The sequence below is a fragment of the Myotis nattereri genome, assembly GCF_964212035.1.
Source record: "Myotis nattereri genome assembly, chromosome: 1".
NCBI lineage: Eukaryota > Metazoa > Chordata > Mammalia > Chiroptera > Vespertilionidae > Myotis > Myotis nattereri.
The window spans coordinates 192,475,539-192,495,845 of NC_138075.1; the positions used below are offsets into that span (position 1 = coordinate 192,475,539).

The window sequence follows — 20,307 nt, forward strand, 5'->3', positions numbered from 1 at the left end:
CTATGTAAAGGGCTGGCCATTCTTCTGTATATTCATTTTTTTTTAATCCTCACCCAAAGAGAGATACATTGATTAGTTGCCCCCCTCCCCCCACCAGGGTGGGGGAACTTGCATCTGAGGTACGTGCCCTTGACCAGAATCGAATCTGGGAACCTGGGACCCTTTAGTCTGGAGGTCAATACTCTAATCACTGGGCAAAACCCACCAGGGCAGGGCTGGGTCATCTTCTTGTCTCAAAGAATGTGGCAGAATAAAAGGATGTGGCAGGCCCCCGGAGTATGTTGCTTAAAAATACCTCCTCAACTCTTCATGAACTTGGGGGGAAATGCTAAGGTTCATTTTTTGTTTTGTTGTTAGAATTGTGTATATATATATATATATATATATATATATATATATATATATATTTGATTTTTTACAGAGAGGAAGGGAGAGGGATAGAGAGTTAGAAACATTGATGAGAGAGAAACATGGATCAGCTGCCTCCTGCACACCCGCTACTGGGGATGTGCCGGTAACCAAGGTACATGCCCTTGACCGGAATCGAACCTGGGACCCTTCAGTCCATAGGCCAACGCTTTATCCACTGAGCCAAACCAGTCAGAGCAGAATTGTATATATTTTGTTCACTTTTTTTCCTCCCAATAATTATGTGCTGGTGTAGGCATGTGCATGCATGTGTCTGTGTTGGAAGATAAGATGAGCCATCCATATTCAAATAAAATGCTTGAGTGCAACGGTATGCCTTGAAAAAAGTCCCCACAATTTTATCTGAAGACTGTCTCTAACTGGTGGCAGCATCTTTCTTTGAAATGTTTTCTTTTATGTAGATGTATGTATTGTATTGCGGTGTGTCCGTTAGTTCAGAGCCTTCAGGCTTGGTGAGAATAACAGCTTTTCTAGCTATCACTTGCTAATCCTGGCTTAAACCTAATAGCATTTCTACCCTTTTATCAGAAAGACTTTTCATCAAAACCAATTTAATTATCTTTCCAAGGACACATAAGTGTTTAGAGAAAAAAAAAGGCCTGTCTTTACTTGGAATTTTCAAACTTACAGAGTGAAATTCAGGACCTTGGTAGGAGAGAAAAATGTGTAGAACTAAACATTCAATTTTAGGTTTCTAATATTAACAACTAAGGCTTAGTAAGGAGATGATAGAATGTAATTGTAACCAATGGAAATGGGCAGCTCTGTAATATAGATTGAATTGTGAGGTTAATACTTGGCTTTTGATTAGCATTACACTGGTGAGATAGAAATGGAACCGAGTAAAGATAAACAAAAAGTGAAGGTCATTTGGATGTGAAGCCTGGTTTAGATATAAAGAGTGAATTTTAAAAGGCTCATGTTTCAGATAGACTGAGCAAACTGACGTATTGTAAGAACTGAAAGAACGGATACTAACAACTGTGTGTCCATCCAGCCTTCCCCTCAAGCCAGTGTCTGTTGAGATTTCGCTGCCCTAGTTGGAGATATGACAAGTGAACTAAGGTATGTCAATCCTGGTACTCAATCCCCTCAAAACTGGTCTAGGGTAAGGTATCAGAACCAAGCAAGGTGACCCGAATCCTTTCTTGTGGTCTTTCTAACCAGAGAGCTCTTTCCTATTCTCATGGAGCTATTTGGTTGCAAGTTCAAAGCTGCTGCCAAACATGACTCTGTCTACAAAAAGACTTTCCTGTAGCAAGAACAGGGAACAGTTATTGTGCAGTTATTATGTGTCAGGCACTGTTCTAAACACGTTAGTAACTCATGATTTTAACTCTATTATCCCAATAACTCTACTTGGTACATCTTATTATTCTCACGCTAAAGGAGAAACTGAGATACAGAGAGGAACTTGCTCAAAATCACAAGGATAGAGGATGGGGGTGAGGTGGGTTGGGGAGCAAGCTTTTAACTCGCACAGTCTAGTAGATTCACAGTCTGGCCACTTACCTGCCATGAAGTACTGCCTCTCAGGAGAAGAAAAATTCAGCTAGCACACAGGGAAAAAGAAATAAGTTACAAAGTCTTTACTGTGTTATTGTCCAGATTTCCTTAGTCTTGGCCTCATCTTTTTCCTCCATGATTGCGTTGATAAATCCCATTAAAATATTTGATGTTTTTCATTTGTTTAGCTTGTTTGAGTTATGGTTCCGAGAGGGTTAATTTGAAACACAGGCAGATAGGACAGGGGTCCAGTGGAAAACAAACACAGGTGAAACACAGGCAGGGGCGGGCGGGCACAGCAGTTTGAGCAGCCTATCCACAGGGACCAACAAGCAGAAACAATAAAATATTGTTGGGCACAGAGCAGGAGGCGTGGGAATACAAGGGAGTGCCTGCAGCAACGAGGTGTACGAACGCACAGAAACATAGAAAGTTCGGGTTTGTTACTGGCCAGAACAATGAGGGAATCGATCAGGTGACGACACAGGTAGGCATAGAGCAGGCTTGTAGCACATATATACCCCTGGAATACAAGGCTTACGGGGCAGGCAGCCCACTATTGGGCCCTCCTTCCTTTGAGGGGAATCTGAACATGCTTCTAATAAATGTCCCACACTTTTGCTTAAATCTTCTGGTCCTCGGAGCTCATTCTTCTGTGTTGCGAGACACAACCCCGGGGGAAAAATCCCTTGGCTCACACTTCCAGTTATCAGTTCTACTATTTAAAACCTAAGAATCTGGGAAAATACTCTAATAAGAGAGGGGAAATTGGATCATACATGAGACAGACATATATATCTGACAGATATGTATATCAACAACAACATAGTAGAGAATGTGCTGATCAGGAAACACTGATCCAAGAATTAGCCTCAGCAAGAATAAGGTATGACACTGAACAAGCACATGCCCTCTGGAGTCCTTAGTTTATTGTCTGTGAAGTAAAGGGATTGGACTAAATTATTTCAAGGGTTGTTTGAGGTCTGCACTTCTGTGAATTTACACTGTGCAGAGAAAACACAAATGACTTAGGGGTGGAAAAGTTCAGAGATATGGATGAATATGACCTAGAAAAAAAATAAAAACCTGGTTAAGCGCTGAGTGAGGCAAAGGTGGACCTGGGAATATTAAGAGAAAGACGGTAAACCAGGAAAAGGGTTGTCTGATGAGTAAATCTCAAGATTGAGTGAGAACTTTGGGTGGTGAACACAAACTACAATATACGGATGATGCATTATAGAATTGTACACATGAAACGTATATAATTTTATTAACCAATGTTATCCCTATTAAATTCAATTAGAAAAGAAAAAGAATGAGAAGATCCTGCTGATCTATGGAGCAAAGAAAGATCAAATAAGATATAGTTGACCCTGTGGCACACAGAAACAAAGAGGGAAAGTGTAATGCTAAGATTAAATGTAAGAGAAAGACTGAAAATGAAACTGATAGGTAGGAAAGATTTAAAAAGTGTTAAGAGTTATCTTAGTTCTATGAGTTTGGAATGAGGTTAGCCTGGATTTGAGAGAGACTGGTCCCGGATGTGGTTAGATGGAGGTGAACATTGGCTAGAGGAGAAGAAAGATGAAGTGTAACTCTGTGAAAAAATAATAGGAAAGAATATTATTCATGCTTAGCTCAGTAAGTAATATACAGCAATTATGTATACAAAGTGGGATGAATGATATAAACATTTTTTCTGTTCCCTTGGAAAATATTTTTTACCATGACATAACTGAAGTAGTTATCATAAAAAAAGTAAAGCTCTGGATTCAGCTAAAATATGAGTGTCATCCCTGGCTCAGTGGATAGAGCGTCAACCTGCGGACTCAAGGGTCCCAGGTTCAATTCCGGTCAAGGGCATGTACCTTGGTTGCGGGCACATCCCCAGTAGGGAGCGTGCAGGAGGCAGCTGATCGATGTTTCTCTCTCATTGATGTTTCTAACTCTCTATCCCTCTCCCCTCCTCTCTGTAAAAAAATCAATAAAATATATTTAAAAATATAAAATAAAACCTGAGTGTCAGATATTAGCATTTATAACTTATATAGCAGAGATGATACATAAATGACACAACAGTTGATCATTTCCCCTTGTGGACCTTTACCCTGACCACAGCATACAAAAACAATCCATCATGGAACTCTTTCTTATTTATCTTGGGTGAAACCTACTGAAGACAGTGCTCCAAACAGACATTACCACTGGACCAGCTGTCACTAGAGTAAAAACGATTTGTCATTCCATCAGTCTATCCATGAAAGTTGTGTTAAGTGATTGGATAACATAGATGTATTATTTCTATGTGTTACTGCTGACCACTGAAAAAGACTAGTAGGTGTGAGAATCCAGGAGAAGTGGTTTTTGTAGCTAATGAATTGTTACTGTTTCTCTCTTCCCTTCCATGGGCTCCTCCATACTATCTCTATTTAGAGCAACTTTTAAGAATCGTCATTAGTCATTTACTAAAACTTAAAGAATGTGAATTAAATGGCATACAAAGCTAAACTGGGAGTCATACTGAAGAAACTCCATTTATTATTTATTATGCATTTTGGATAATAAATAAAAAGATTGCCCTTCATCAATTTACAGCTTCACTCTATGGATTTACAGGCAATTAATTTTAAAAACAGCAGAATTTGGGATAGCTGTGACCCTGTGTTACATACCAATTAGGTATATGGTCTGATAACAGTCAAATATCCAAGGAAAACTTGAAGAGGTTTTTGTTCCACGTAAATAATTCCTGATATCTGTTTGTGAATTCTGTCTCATGTAAAATGAATCACTGACTTATTACTATGATAATATTCATGGATCTTGAAAATGGTGATAGAAACTCAGATGATTTGAACAAGAATTTTTGTTCTATGAATTAAATAATAAAAACTGCATTTAGGTGATTAGCTAGACTAGACTCATCAGAGGATAAGAAATTTTCTATATCAGGCGTTCCTATATATCTTTCATACTTTAAAAAAAGTTTTATAATATTTTAGGAATATTTAAACATGATTATTGCAAATGTTTACCCAATAGTTATTAAATAGCTACCTCTGTGATTCTCAGCCCAAACTGCACATTAAATTACCTGTAGCTTTCAAAATTACTTATACTTGGGTGTCATGCCCAGAGATTCTGTTTCAACTGGTATGAAGTGAGGCATGGGCTATTTTTTTTTTTTTTTGGTATTTTTATGAGAGTTTATTTGAGCCAAAGTGATGACACATGCTGGGGAGCTAGATTTCAAATGCTCCTGAGAATGATTGTTTTGCAGCTTCTTTTATGAATTTGAAATTAAGTACAGAATGTAAAGAAGATTACATGGAGTTAGGAGGAAGCAAGGTAGCTGTTGGATTACAGGTTAGTTAAGATTATGTGCTCTCTTGAGGTTTTTGCTTATTTCAAAGGCGTGTTAACCTAGATACACAGAAACAGTGGCCAGGGCTGGCTTAAGGCAAAGAACAGGCTTTTATGATCTGCACAGTTAAGAATTTATGATCAGATTACCCAGTGAGGTTATTTCCATAGAACCCCTTTTTTTCATCCACAGTTCTTTTTTTTGTTCATAAATCAACTCCAATCAGGCAACAAGGACCAATCATTTGGTCGGATAGTGTGGTCTCACAGCGCTAGTAAGGCTCATTCCTAGGAAGTCTCAGTAGGGATAGGGCAATACCATAACCCTGAGATCTGAGTTAAGGCTGAATTTTTCAAAAAAAGGAAGGATTAAAAAAAAAAAGGAAGTATTGTCCGCCTGGGTGGCTCAGTTAGTTGAGCGTCACCCTGTACACCAAAAGGTTATGAGCTCAATTTAAACAAGGCATGTGGCCTGCCGACCAAGAGTTTGACATGCTTGCTATACACCAAAAGGTTGTGAATTCAGTTCCTGGTTATGGGTTTGATCCCCAGGCAGGGTGTGTATGGGGGTAGGAGGAACCGATCAGTGTTTCTCTTGCATATTGATTTCTCTCTCTGTCGCTCTATTCCTTCTTTTCTCTCTAAAATCAATAAAAAATATCCTTGGGTGAGAATTACAAGATAATAAATAAATAAATAAATAAATAAATAAATAAATAAATAAATAATAAAAGGAAGGGAAGGTAAATGCAAGACAATTGGGTCTTAATGGCCTTCATTGTGAAAAACACTCTGGATCATTTCTATCTTTTGAACTACCATAATCTGAGTTTTGCCTTCTGTCTCACTTTTCTGTATTTGGCATTTAGTATAACATTTACATAAACCACAAAAAAAGTATTAACAGTTATCTTCAGTAATCATACAGTTGGCTAATATAGAAGAACCCAAAGAACAAATATAATGATTATTATGACTAATATCATTAGCAGGTAAAGATCATCCAACAATTGGTTTCTGAGTTCAACATTGTTCTGTAGGTGTGCAGGCCTTGGGATGTCTTGGGATAGCTGTCTGCCTCTGATATCAGTGACTTCTCATCCTCAATGAGTCTCTGATGTCCACAGACAGGGGTAGATGTCCATCTGTAGTTAGACGCCTGATAAGGACCTTTCCAATGAAGTTGAAAAGTGTCTTTTATTTGATGTCATTTCCAATAAACAAAATCTCCAGGTGACATTTAAGGTCTTTGTCTTCTGGGATCTCACTGTAAAAGGAAGCAGTTACCAACTTGGCATTTTCTTGAAGTGACTCTATCAAACACACCTTGGCAATAGTGTAAGATGTTTCCTTTCAATCATGTCAGCTCATAAATTCCTTCACCAAATTTCAGCTTAAATGTACTGTGATGTATAAAAGAATGCAAAAGCAACAAAAGACGAGGGTTGTCAGGGAGCAGGGAAGAACCAAGTGGCAGACTTGGATTTCAGATAGATTGATTTTTTTTTTTTTTTTACCTATACAATATACACTAGAAATTTTCATCACTTATTTTATAATGTTTCCCATGTAATTTAAAGTCTTTTGAGGGTGTTCCAGGGCTACTTTTTAAAGACCACAAAAATATTCCTAAATATGAAATTTTAACCTTTAAAACCTCAATGTCTAATAAAAACTAAGAAGTAATCAATTAGCCTTTTTGGAAGATATATGAAGAAATCTTATAACCTCTAGAAACATATTTTATAGACATCAAAGTCAATTATTAACATGGGATGATTTTTGTAAAACCCAAATAAAATAAAGGCATGTATGTTTTACTTAAACAAATAAACTTAAGCTAGCTTTTATTTACTGAAGATTCATCCTAGACCACATGAAATTGAAAAGTATTTGAATTAGTTTCTAATGCCATTTTTTTCCATTGATTTTTATAGAGAGAAAAGAAGGTAGAGGAAAAGAGAGAAAGATAGAGATAGACACTGACTTGTTGTTCTACTTATTTATGTATTCATTGGTTGCTCTTGTATGAGCCCTGACCAGAGATTGAACCCACAACTATGGCATATTGGGATGATGCTCTAACTAACTGAGCTTCCAGGTCAGGGCTAAATTAGTTTCTATATTTCTGAGAATTTAAAAATACCCACTCCTTACAAGATACTGCCCTTAAATTAATTTTAACAATACCATCTGGAGGTAGAAAATTATCTCACACTTACAACACACACATATATGATACCATTGTAATTAACCAAGTTATTAGTTAACTAGAGGCCCAGTGCATGAAATTCGTGCACGGAGGGGGGGGGTTGTCCCTCAGCCCAGCCTGCACCCTCTCCAATCAGGGACCCTTTGGGGGATGTCTGACAGCAGTCCCTCTCACAATCTGGGACAGCTGGCTCCTAACTGCTCGCCAGCCTGCCTGCCTGATTGTCCCTAACCACCTCTGCCTGCTGGCCTATCGTCCCCTAACTGCTTGCTCCCCTGCACTGGCCTGATCTCACGCCTAACTGCTTGCTCCTCCGATGGCCCGATTACCCCTAGCCACCTCTGCCTCAGCCCCTGCCACCGTGGCTTTGTCCAGAAGGAAGTCGGATGTCTGGTTGAGCCAGTCTAATTAGCATGTTACCCTTTTATTAGTAAAGTTTAACAGGAAAAAGGCAAAGGGAAGGCCAGACAATCTAGGCATGCCATTTATACAGCTTTGCCAGAAAGCTGCAGGTCTGTTTCCCGCAGATCCTGGGGAAAAGGACCAGACAAAGAAAGAGTAGCCTCATGCCCAATGAGGAAAAGTGACTACCTGGGAACAGGGCATTGGCCAGAATAGGTATGGCCATTGCAAGAGCAGGGAATGTGGGATAGCTCCTGTACAAAAGGATTTCTCTCATTTTTGGACCTTTTGCTCCCTTGGGACTCTTGTTGCTGGGATGTGCTCTTACACTCTGCACTCACCCACAGGGCCCACAGCCATGTGGACCCTGAATACAATGTATTAAGGGACTAAAATTAGCCTGATGCGGTGCCAGACTCAACTCCACCCTGGAATGCAACCTTTTGGCTTTACTTTCAGTTTTGCTGAACGCCCAGCTACACCGTTTTCAGGACTGGTTTAAGGGAAATGGGACTTTGCAAACCGAGGGCTATAACTCTGTGCAAATAAAAATCACTCATTCTCCCACGTGTCTTAGAAAATTCTTTTTCTCAAGATATCGTTAGAACCTCACTCCCACTAGCAATGGAGAAATTTCACCTGTGCAATTCTCTGAGAACATATAGACATGCACAGAGAGACACAAACAGGGAACAGTTGTAGCCAAGTTCTGTTTTGGAGGCATTTTACAATTTATATCCGTCCTTAACAAGTCAAGTTCCAAATGACCTTCCCAGTTTTAAAATAAGGACAGCCATTTTTAACACCTCAAGGAATGGGGTTAACACCTAACCAACATCATAGGTAGATTCATTTAACTAAATACTTTCTCTTTTTTAAATCATAAATATTATACTAGTAAATGTGAGACAGTTGCTAATGGTGTTTCCCCCCATTAATTCTGCCTGATTTTATAGCCAGCGTGTTCTAACTGTGCACAGGATCAGCTGTGTTACCCATCTTCGTCACTCCCTATTTGGGGTCTGAATCAGCTGTCATCACCCCATTGGCTATTCAGGATGGGAAAGCCAGTGTTCTTTTCTCTGACAGAGCTAAAGAGAGTTCAGTCTCTCATTTAACCAGCAAAAATTTTGCTCAGACTCTCAGTAAGCAATCCAATTAAAAGTTTAAATTAAAAACAGCAACCTTTTTTTTTTTTTTTTTTTTTTTTTTTTTTTACTTTTGCCCTCTGGGTTATCTCTACTCTTAACCACTTTGACAATTTTCTAAGAACAGCTCAAAGGAAAGGCCTGCTATTTAAAGCAAGGAGGCCCAGAATTCTGAGAAAAACTCACCCAACTTCACCTGATGCAAAGCGTGGAGCCGGTGGGACATAGTGTGCCCTGACTTGTACCTAGCACCGGTCTGGTCTGCAAGGCGGTCCTGGTTGGGCTTCTTCAGGACCCTGCTGACCACGCCAAGTAAGTGTCCATGTAAAAATGTCCAAACCTATAGAGAATTTTTATGAGTTTATTTGAGCCAAACTGACATATGTGGGGAAATAAGATCTCAAATGCTTCCATACACACACACACACACACACACACACACACACACACACACACACTGAGTGGCCGGATTATTATGACCACCTGACGTTTGTAGGCAAATTAGAATTTGATTTAGAGGTATATTATTATTCTCTAACCATTATGTGTACAGTGGTGGGGTAGGGGGGCTTTAATATAAACAAGGCGATACATATACACAGAGTCTATTCAGTACTAATACAGAATTTGTTTAAGAATTTTCTGGATGAGAATTCCATGTATGTCAAATACAGTATATATCATGTACAAAATAGATATGGTATTTAGTTTAGATTTGAGAAACCTTATTCTTAGAAAAATAATTTGTTCAAGCACCCCTCTATCTCTTTCTTTTTCAAATACCTAGTAAAATGAACGTTAAACTTTGAGCTCCTTCGAAGCAGGCTCCATGTTTTTGCAATATTTCCTTGAATGCCAGTTTTCTCCCCGTATTTAAATGAAAAGGGATGGGTTAATTTCTTCTCAACTAATCATTTAGTTGATGCAATAAAACATGGTTAAAAAGAATAAAATGGACTTTAGACCAAGAGATTTTGGGTTCAAAACTCACTAGCTCCATGACTGAATCTGAATTTAAATTTCTTCTGTAAAGTGAACATGAGGAAATCAATTTCACCATGTTATTGGGAAGGTTACATGAAGCAATGCAACATGCCAGGCACATCCTAGCGAGGCACTGCTGAGCTGGAAGACTTCAGAATATTGAGTATATAACGCCTACCTTGGTGATATACTGATACTTACTGTGACCTTATGGAAAGAAGAATGGCATTTCAGAGCAGGGATCTCTGAACTCTCTTTTGGAACAGAAGTTCATTGGTGACGGACTGTCCTCCCCAGTTTGAGATGAGGAGAAATAAGATCAGGCAGCAGATATAAGATTACATTTGACTATACCTCATTAGGGGCAAACAGTAAATTCTCAGTTTAACTTCCTATCTTCCTGAAATGAATTAGCCTTAGAGACACCCTGGATCACAGTAGTTCCTAAAAACATAAAGAAAAAAGAGGCCTCACATTTTATTTTCAATATATGGAGAGGAGGGTGGTAGGGTGTGAAGAGTGAGGAAATATATTAGAAGTCCAAGTTTCAATTAGCATCTGGAAGTTTGAAACACTGTCCCAAAAGCAAAATTTTGGTACTACCATATAATAACAGTGACTACATCACTTATTGTTTACTGACATTTTTTATTGAGTTTTTTTAGCTCATGATTTTACATGTGATTGTACAGAGCATTTAAGAAAAAAATGGTTGGAAAGGTTGTACAAGGGAAAAAAAATGCAGTAGATTGAAATCTGTAGGTGTATAAGATTAATGCTATGTGTAAATATATGAGAATGGTTAAAAGACCAAAGCCTGCAATAGCTATATTCTTGTTCCTAAAAAGTGATTTTTCTTATCAAGGAGAAATAGTTTAATTAGTTGTTAGTTTTAAAAATAAAGTACCATTAAAAAAAAGAGATATATCTTGAATTAGATTTAATGCTTGAGTGGGAAAACAGTATGAAAAACCTTTGCAAATTATCCTACTTTCCAATGCATTCATAGAAGCCAAATGAAAGGAAATCAAGCTCTTTCTACAATTGTCCTCAATTTTATAGTTCAGAGGCAAAGATACTGTTACAATATACAAAAAGGACTTGTTTACAAATGAGCACTTTCTGATTGTCCAGAGCTGTTTCAAGACATAGCATCTTGTATTCCTTAGGATGGTAAAGGAAACCTTTATTCTCAAATGCAGCAAGAAAACCAACTTCAAATGTGTTTTCCTCATCTTTCTTAATTTATAATGTCATCCAAAACTTAAGCATTGTGACAACTTGAAAGTCAAGGCATTACAAATATGCTCTGGAGGCCTAGGCAGTGGTCAGCATGAGGACACTCTGTTCCAGTCTCTGTATTCCGAATTCCATCCCCAAAGACCTCTACCTACTATTATAGAGTTGATGATATTCATGAATTTTGCCAAACATTTTTAGAGGTCAACCATACATTTTATTTTGAAGCCAGGATCTTATCACCAGCTTTACCTTGAAAAGAGGAATTCTTAACTTTAAAAGCTACTTTAGGTATGAATTTTAAACATCTTTCCTTGCAAATACAGTGTAAAATTCTGCCGTCTTGTGCCTTTGAGACAACCTTAAACATCTTTAAAATTTTAAATCCTCTGATATTGGACTAACCCTAAATCTTTATTAACCTCTCCCTTAGATTACCGAGTAAAACATTCTCATTTTAAAATTACTCATTCTGAATGACCGTTTATCCAAATTAGGTCCTTAGAAGTCGGCTTTACTTTCCTCTTCGTTCAGGCTCTTTCCTTTAGCATTCTAGAGTGAAGAAGCACTGGGAATACTTTTAGACACATTTGGATTATGGAGTACTCTGATAGCACATCATGTGTACAACTGCCTGTAGAATTTAATAAAGTGACTATAATAATTGAATAGAAAGAATTGAGAGTAATATTTTCAGCAGTGTAACTATCTGTTCAGCTTCAAAGTAATATTTTTATATATAATGAATTATCTGATACTATGAATATTGCTTGGTTGTGAATTATTTTGCACAATGTACATAATTCCAAGTTAATATTAATTTAAGGTTTATTAGAAAGACTCATAATAAAGCTCTAAAAGGTACAAAGCTACAAGTCGCATTAACTGTGTTGGTGTACAATAGAGTAAGCAGATTAGAGGGTGAAAGTGAATTGAGGCAAAAATACTTATATATAAGGAACATTGATAAAATATTCATATTTCCTTCAGAGAGGGTGTCGCTAGACAAGAAATATCTAGGATGTTAAAAGTGTTTAGGGTTTCCAGTGGAATCAGCAAGGTAAGATTATAATATGATGAACTCCAATTTTATCTTTTCAAAACATCAATAGCATTTGGTACAGTGTTTAAGATTTTTATCACTCTAAATTATTTCATTATTTTTTCCTGGAAATGTTTTATCTGGAACTCTAATTTAGGACCTGCTACCTTACCATAAATATGCCAACTTGATTCTGCTCCTCTTCTGTTCGTATTGTGATGGAAAAGATTTGGTTACCACTATAGAGCTTTTTCTCATATTGTCTTCTTGGACCTCATAAATAAATCAAAGTTCTCCTTTCACATGACTTCTTAAAAATCATAGTTTGCATTTAACTTTGAAATACTCCAATGGGACATGAATTAAATGAGAAAAATTTGGGTGACGTAATATTAACAGAGAGAAAGAAACATTAAAACATAGTTGCTATAAAGACACTTGAATAATAACTTACAGGTCTTAGATATTAAAGTGCAGACTTTTAATTTTTTTTCAAAAAGAGGAAATAGCAATAACTTTATTTCAAATGACAATATGCAAAACCATAAAAACTACTTGCTTTATTGCAAAAATCATAAAGTTTGTGATGTTGTAAATCAGCTATTTCCTCTGCAAGCTGTAAATAAAAGGAATCAGAGTAGGTAGGTATGTATACAGTTGAAAGTTAAAAAATGATATCCCTTTTAAAGCAAAGAGGAAGTAATCGGGTTAATTAGTAAACAGAAGATTCCTTTTATGGCCTAAGCAGGAAATAAGCAGCTACGAACACTTTTTAATTTCTACTAGCCTAAATAATAATTTAAATATTTAACAATATTTTTCAGATGGTTTAAAAAGGACATAATTGCTAATTACAAAATTAAATTTATAGTTGGGATCCATGACATTTATTTTATGAGCTCAACGAGTTTCTCACTTAAACTCACTTAGAATTCATTTGCACAAAAATGCTTTCAGAAGCTATTTTGCAATGTTGCTGCTTCACTCTCGTGCTCCCATGTTCCTAATTTATGGCTGTGTAGAAGTCTAACCTATATGTAAAGTATTAGGAATGCATAGTAATTATTTATATGGTAAGTTATAGTTATAAATTACTAAACATGAACTAATTAAACCTTAATACCTTGGCACTACTACAATATTCTGGGAAGAGCATACATATTACTTTATCTCAAGTATTTTTGTTAGAGAAGAAAGGACATTCTTGTCAATATTTTCAGAATTGCTCAAAATTAAATTAGGGGTTGACTTCTTTTTCTCCCTCTCTAAATTTGAATTGACATGCATAGTAGCTCTGTACTGTTTTGTTTTTTTCCCTGCCTCAAACATCCTAAGCAATGGCACTTTGGTACAGTACTGAGGGGCAACTTCTAAAAACTAATTATCCTTTCACTAATAGGAGATGATGATTAATTTGGAGTTGGTCTTTAGACAATCCAAAAAATATTTTTCCTCTTCCTTTTGGACTCTACAATAATAAGAAAGTCAGTCTTTAAAGTTTTTAATGCCATTTTTTAAAGTGAGGAAACTGGTCAGTGGTTCAAACATGTGTAGGGGGAAAAAGTCTAAAATTATTGCCCAAAATTAAGTCTATGGGTCCTTTGTAAATATTAATAATTTACTCATATGCTTACCTCCATTATCATGAAAAGTCTCATCACACTGAATAAGTTAATATTAAAAAAGTTAAAAACGCTAAATCTGAAAAATTTTCATCGATATGTCAACATTTTTAGATTAATGGGAATTTAAAAAATACAGATCATAAACTACATTTTAATTTAGAGTCATTGTGAAATTTTTTTATAGGAAGTTAAGGGTATTTCTATTACCTGCATTTGATTAATTTTCCTGGTTATTTTTACTTCAATATATTTGTTCTCATGCCAGTTCTTTTTTTGTCATTAAAATAATTTTAGCATAGCAATTTAGTATTCAATTATCATGTTTTTAATTTTAATAATGTGGAAACAAAGAGGGATGATAAAAAATTTAATTGGAACTTCAACCTACTTCTCCTTCACAAAACTTAGATTTCTCCATAAATATTATTATTTAGGAACATGAACTATGCAATATTCCCACAGTTTCTGAATCAACTAAACATGCAGTCAGTTAATGCCCTGATAAGTTATCATGTGAAATAGACCTTAGAGAGAAAAACAAATTCAAGTCTGAAATGTTATTAGAACATTATTTCACTAGGAAATAATAATTGGTTTGTTTTTATTGGCATAACTTTTACAGCTATCAGATAATGTGTATATCTGTTTGATGCAAATCTACTTCTTAATGGAAAATCAGATAAACACATCAAAAATATGCAGATAATGTCATGAATGTTACAGGGTATTAAAAATATCAACCAAAGGTGGTAAAAAAAAAAAAAGGCAACTTTTAAAATTATTAATTTATCAATAGTTACATATGAAAATGTACATAAAAAAGATTCAAGTTCAGGAATGCAATTCTTGCTAGTGTAAAGAGGACTAAATGAGTATGTTAGATATACACAGATGTCTATAGAAATGGATAGTTAACTCCTTTATCCACTCACTGTTTGTTTTTATTATAGTCACATAAAACTTGGGGGAACAATCTCTTCTGTGACAGTCTCAGGATCTTAAGTCTTTTCCGGTTTACTCTAAAAGCCAGTTATGATGTATGAGAGTTCAAAAATCTTACCCTTTCATCTTAGGAACTTGGTAGTAACTGACAGTACAGAATGGCTTTCTGCTCCCCTTTATGTATTCAAGTGATTTTCTTCAACTTGGTCTATGGAGAGCTGGGGGGGGGGGGGGGGGCGGAGTAGAGCGGCGGGGGCTACCTGCTTCAAATTTCCATATAATGAAACACAAAAGATAGTGGGCAGGGAGGTAGCAACATTAGACAATCAGAATTGGCAGCATCAGCAAGCTGGATTTGAGGTAGTTTCCCCATTGATCTTGAAACTAGCTTCTTAATGACAGAGTTGCTCTCATATAGATTACTGTTGGGTTGGCAAAACAAGCATAAGTATCCATAACCTACAGACCACATGAAGTTACCTTAAACATATCTAACAAGGGTTCTTTCATTACCAAATGTATTCTATGTCCCAAATAGATTAGCCACCTTTCAGGTGCTAATGTCGCCATAGTGTGGCATGAGAAAACTTCATCATGTGAAATAGACCTCAGAGAGAAAAACAAATTCAAGTCTAAAAATGTTATTACAACATTATTTCACTAGAAAATAATAATTGGTAAAATATAGAGTCAACCAAAGGTGGTAAAAAAACAAGGCATCTTTTAAATTCTGTTAAAGCTTGTGGTTAACTTCTGTTAAAGCTTGTGGTTCTCCTACAATTTAAAGAAAATATGTAGACTTAAAAAATACTCTGGTCAAGTGACTAAAAAGGAAGGATGCATAAGATATCTTGAGGTGATATAAGGTTAGGATGTACTCTGACCCAGCATAAAACGTTTCCTTTTGTCATATATTTTAAAACTATAGATTACTGGCTATTCTCTAAACTATTCCTTCACATCTTCATTTAAGAAATCAATTTATAGGTGGTAGGTGTTTAGGTTTGGGAGAAATGAAAAGGAAAAAGAAATCACCAAGATATTACATACTGCAAGAGAAATAATAATTTGGCAAATTCATTCTAGCTTTAAAATTAGCATTAAAATGTCTTATACTACCATTACAAAATGGATATTCTCTTTGCTGTTACTCTGTTATTTTGCCAGTTGAGTGAATTTAAATTTCTAACATCAAAATGGAGTTTACAAGGAAGGAAATTATATGATCCACCTCCACTCCCCCCAATTTAATACTTAAATCTCTGATTGAATTGGCTTTTATAATAAGCTCAAGAGACTGTAGCTGCTTTAAAAATAAGCACATAGTAACCTATATATTAACGTGCTCAAAAGTAAGTTATGCATCTTATTTCGGCCAACATAAACATGCCCATCCCATTTTTCTGGTTTACTCTGTCTGCAAAAACTGTGTAATTTTGTGCTTAAGTTATTCATTCCGGCAGATTAATTTCTTTTGCCTGGCTCATTTGGGCCATAGAGGATTAGGAAAAGTTTGTATACTGAAAACAGAAGGAAAGAAAGGTGAGAAAAATAAAAAGAATAATTAATCAATCATATAGTACATACATCAATACAATATCTACTAAATCTCAATCAGTTGTTTATTGGTTGGCAAACAAGTTTCACTTTTACAACAAATATTAGTAATGAGGTCATCCAACTTTGAGACCATACAAAATGGATCATAAATTTAAAAAGAAAATTATATGTGCTGCTAATTTACCTCTTGTATTCCTATATTACTTAAAATCCTGTCAAATAAATAAATGTTCCTGTTAGCAAACAGAAGATTTTTTTTTTACTCACTTAAAAATAACTTGACCTTTTGATTCTTACTACAAGGGGGTGAATTTCCTTTAAAATTGGTAGTGCAGGTGCCCACTTGTGGATCAGACTGAGCATTCAGCACTTTAATGCCTATGGGATACCATGTTTTTGTTTTTTTGTTTTCACATGCAGAAGCCCCACTAGTTCTATTGACATCTCTTGACTTCTAGAACCATAGCTACTGTCATGGTGATGAATCGCTTGCCAAATATGCTTGCATTACAACAGATGTGCACCGTAAACATAAAAGTTTGTCCTGCTCTAATTTGCAAAAATGCTCTTGGAAATATTCTGACTGAATAAAGATATATAGTGCGGAAGGAAGTCTAATTTTATTTATTTTATTTTTTTTGTAAAAAATAATTTGTTTGCATTACTAGAAAATGATTCTTATAAAGTGATAGTTCATTTATTATTTATTTTATTATTTATTTATTTATTTATTTTTTTTTGCCAGGTGACATTTTAAAGAAAATAGGCAAAAAAGAAAGAAGAAAAAAGGAAAGGAAAAAAAAATGAAGAAAGAAAACAAAAGCATAAGGAAGGAAACTTTGCTCTCTTACTGGTAGACAAACTTTCAAGACCAGCACGAAAGAAAAAGAAAATGTATCTCTTTTTTTTTCTTTTCTTTTTTTTGCACTACATTAACAGGACTCAAATTCTGGAGGAACAGAAAGCAGACTATATGTGCAATGCTAGTATCTGTACATTACATAGAAATTGTTCAATTTTTTTCTGCCATTAGTTTTATCATCCGTTAATACAGCAAATCATAAAATATGCATCTAGCATATAATTCTAGAATCCCCCTCCGTTTCGTTATTACTTGTGTTGTTTGATTTTTGTGCACCACAGCTATTCCTGCTGCGGTGAACTCAGGTGGTGAGTGACTAAAAACCACTATGTGATTCAGTTTTGCTTTGCTTTTATGTTTGTTTGTGCAGCACTCCAATCTAGACGCAGCACTGTTACTAATTTCAAACAACTCTTCCGGCCTTTCAGAAAAAAAATCAGGTCCTTGTCATTATAGTAACAGAGCATCAGAGATGTTAGAACAAACACAACATGATCAACAAGGCCACAAGGAGCGCCATTTTCTTCATATCTCGTTCATTAACATAATGAAGTCTCCATCTGAGGGGGGAAAGGGCAGGAAAGGACAGGGCACAGGGTGGGTTCAGCAGTGACCTTTTTCTCCCCTGGGCTGACCTAAAAATCCCAGTTTAAAAAAAAAAGAAGAAAAAAAAAAAGGTCTGACAGTCCGCGGTTGTCATTCCAGAACAGCATAGAGACTGAGGAGTACACATCCTGCCCACCGCTGGCAGCAGCGCGGGGCGGCCCAGCAGGTGCGCGCGGCTCGGCTGGCGTCCATTCTCGGTCCCCTCTATAGGCTAGTGACCAGGTGGGCAGGTCCTTTGGAGCTGCCCTCGGGCGGCGTCCCGTCTTTGTTGGGAGGGACGATAAAGCCATCGCTGCTCCCGCGACCCAGCTGGTAGTAGGTGTGCAGCTGGTGGATGTGGTTTCGGGAGCCCAGGTTTGGCATGCTTTTGTAGTAAACATCTTCGGCATCGCCCCCCTTGGCCGGCGGGGGTTCGGTCTGGGTGCTGGTGGTCACACTCTCGGCGGCGGGCACCCCGGCCAGGGCGGGCATGCTGGTGTAGCGCGAGTCCCTGTGGGGCGAGGGCAGCTCTTCTGTGTGCTCGTTGGTTAGCAAAGGGAAGAAGCTCTCGCTGTGGTCTTGGGGGATCCGCCTTCGCGGGTAGTGGTGTGGCTGGTGGTTCTCCGCGGAGTAGAGTCGTGGGGGCAGCAAGGGGGCGTCCGATTCCTCGTGAATGAGTTCCAGGCCCAGACTCTCCTCGTGGCTGAAGGAGGCGGCGTCATCCAGGACGATGGCGTCCGCTTCGCTCCCCCCGCCGCCCAGGTTGTTCACCAGCTTGTTCATCAGATTCCGGTTCTGCTCGCAGGAGCGCTCGTGGCTGTTCAGGTAGGAAGGGATGTAGTTGGAAGTGAGTTCCTTCAGGATCTTTTTCTCCAGGGCGGTCTCGTTGTGGTTGTAGCCTCGGTCTATGATTTGCACACAGTTGCTCAGGTATTCGCCGCTGGCGATGCTGTAACTGTTGGCATGGTTACCATTCAGTGGTAGAGTATCCATGACACTTGTATCCCTGGCATTGTTCAGAAGCCCCTCTGAAAGAAATTACAAGACACTATGACATTGCTATCCAGTGGGCCATAGAACACACACACACACAAAAGCAGAAACATAGCGCTGTGAAGTATGTATAAATTGCTAGCATTTTTAATTAAGTATAAAATGTTTGGAAGTAAAATACACTAATGTACACATCTATATATACTTGGACAATTGATAGAAATCTTATAAATGGAAAAGAACTATTTAAAATTAATCTTAAAACGAAAAAAAAATCTATGAATTTGCAATTTACACACAAACATTGCCTAAACTTATTTGAAGCCTATTTAATTACAATTTTGGGGGGCAAGGGAGCAAAACTTTGGTATAATCAGTCATAACTTTCAATTTATACACATCAAAGTCAATTCAATAATTAGTTACCTTTAATTTTACATGTTGTCTTAACATTGGAATAGGTATAGTAGTAACATAATTCCTGTGTGGTACTTTGAATATACTGGTCCAAATAAATGAATCAAGCGCTTTCTAATAATTTGATATATAATTCTGTAATATTAAAAGTAATTCCTACATACAAAACCACAAAAGGATTATGTTAAATTTGTCAGAATGATGTAGTCATAAAATAATGTTTAGTCAAATGAGTGGCACATCAAAATAATTTGCACATAGGAACTTTCAAAAGAAAAATATTTGTCTTTACTTTCTACTTTTTTTTTTCTGCTGTAAGCACTTTGGTTGCTATTATAGATTAACCCATTAGTAATTATTTAGGGTCATTAAGATAATAATACAAAAGAATTTGATCTGGTTCCTAAAAACATAGTGTGAAAATTAAAGTTTCCATTTCATAATGAGTGATTACTTTGTGTTATATATTAAACTTTAGGCTTAAGAAGAGATTGATTAAACATTGTATTCTGGGAAGAAACAGCTATAGTGAAATAAATTTGACCACATGCTTATTCAAGGTTTTTGCATTCTCTTGAATGAACAGAAATCCAAGATCTATAATTCCATAAATCTCTTCAAATGCAACCACAAAAGAAAATCAAACACAAACATTCGACCAATAGTGGTAAATAAGAAAGGGTATTGCTTTACAGAACAATTAATTGAATAATTCATTAACTTCTCAATGTACTGCTAACTTGTGAAAATATAGCATTCATTCTATATCTGTGACGCAATTGTTTACCAAAACTGAACTATTTCACTGCTGGTTTCAATAAAGTGTCCCAAATTGGTCAATTTTTAGATAGACATCTGATGGATACTCTGTGTTCAAGTAACATGGTTTTCTAAAACAGCAGTGCATAAAATACATTAAAAAGCAGCCATCACAGACATAGGGTGAAGCAATTTATTTTCATGTTATACGCTATCTTGTAGACAAATCCACAATGTTA

General features: G+C 36.6%; 1 protein-coding gene across 2 annotated transcripts in view; it reads right to left on the minus strand.

The window, feature by feature from the left end:
* Positions 1-17,198: 17,198 nt before the first annotated feature.
* Positions 17,199-20,307, minus strand: part of ADGRL3 (adhesion G protein-coupled receptor L3) — a 771,395-nt gene continuing 768,286 nt past the window's right edge. For both annotated transcript variants that reach the window (XM_081093223.1, XM_081093222.1), the window contains one exon: positions 17,199-18,927. In XM_081093223.1, the coding sequence (XP_080949349.1) occupies positions 18,125-18,927 (803 nt within the window). In that variant the 3' untranslated portion in view covers positions 17,199-18,124. The remainder of the gene's footprint in view (positions 18,928-20,307) is intronic.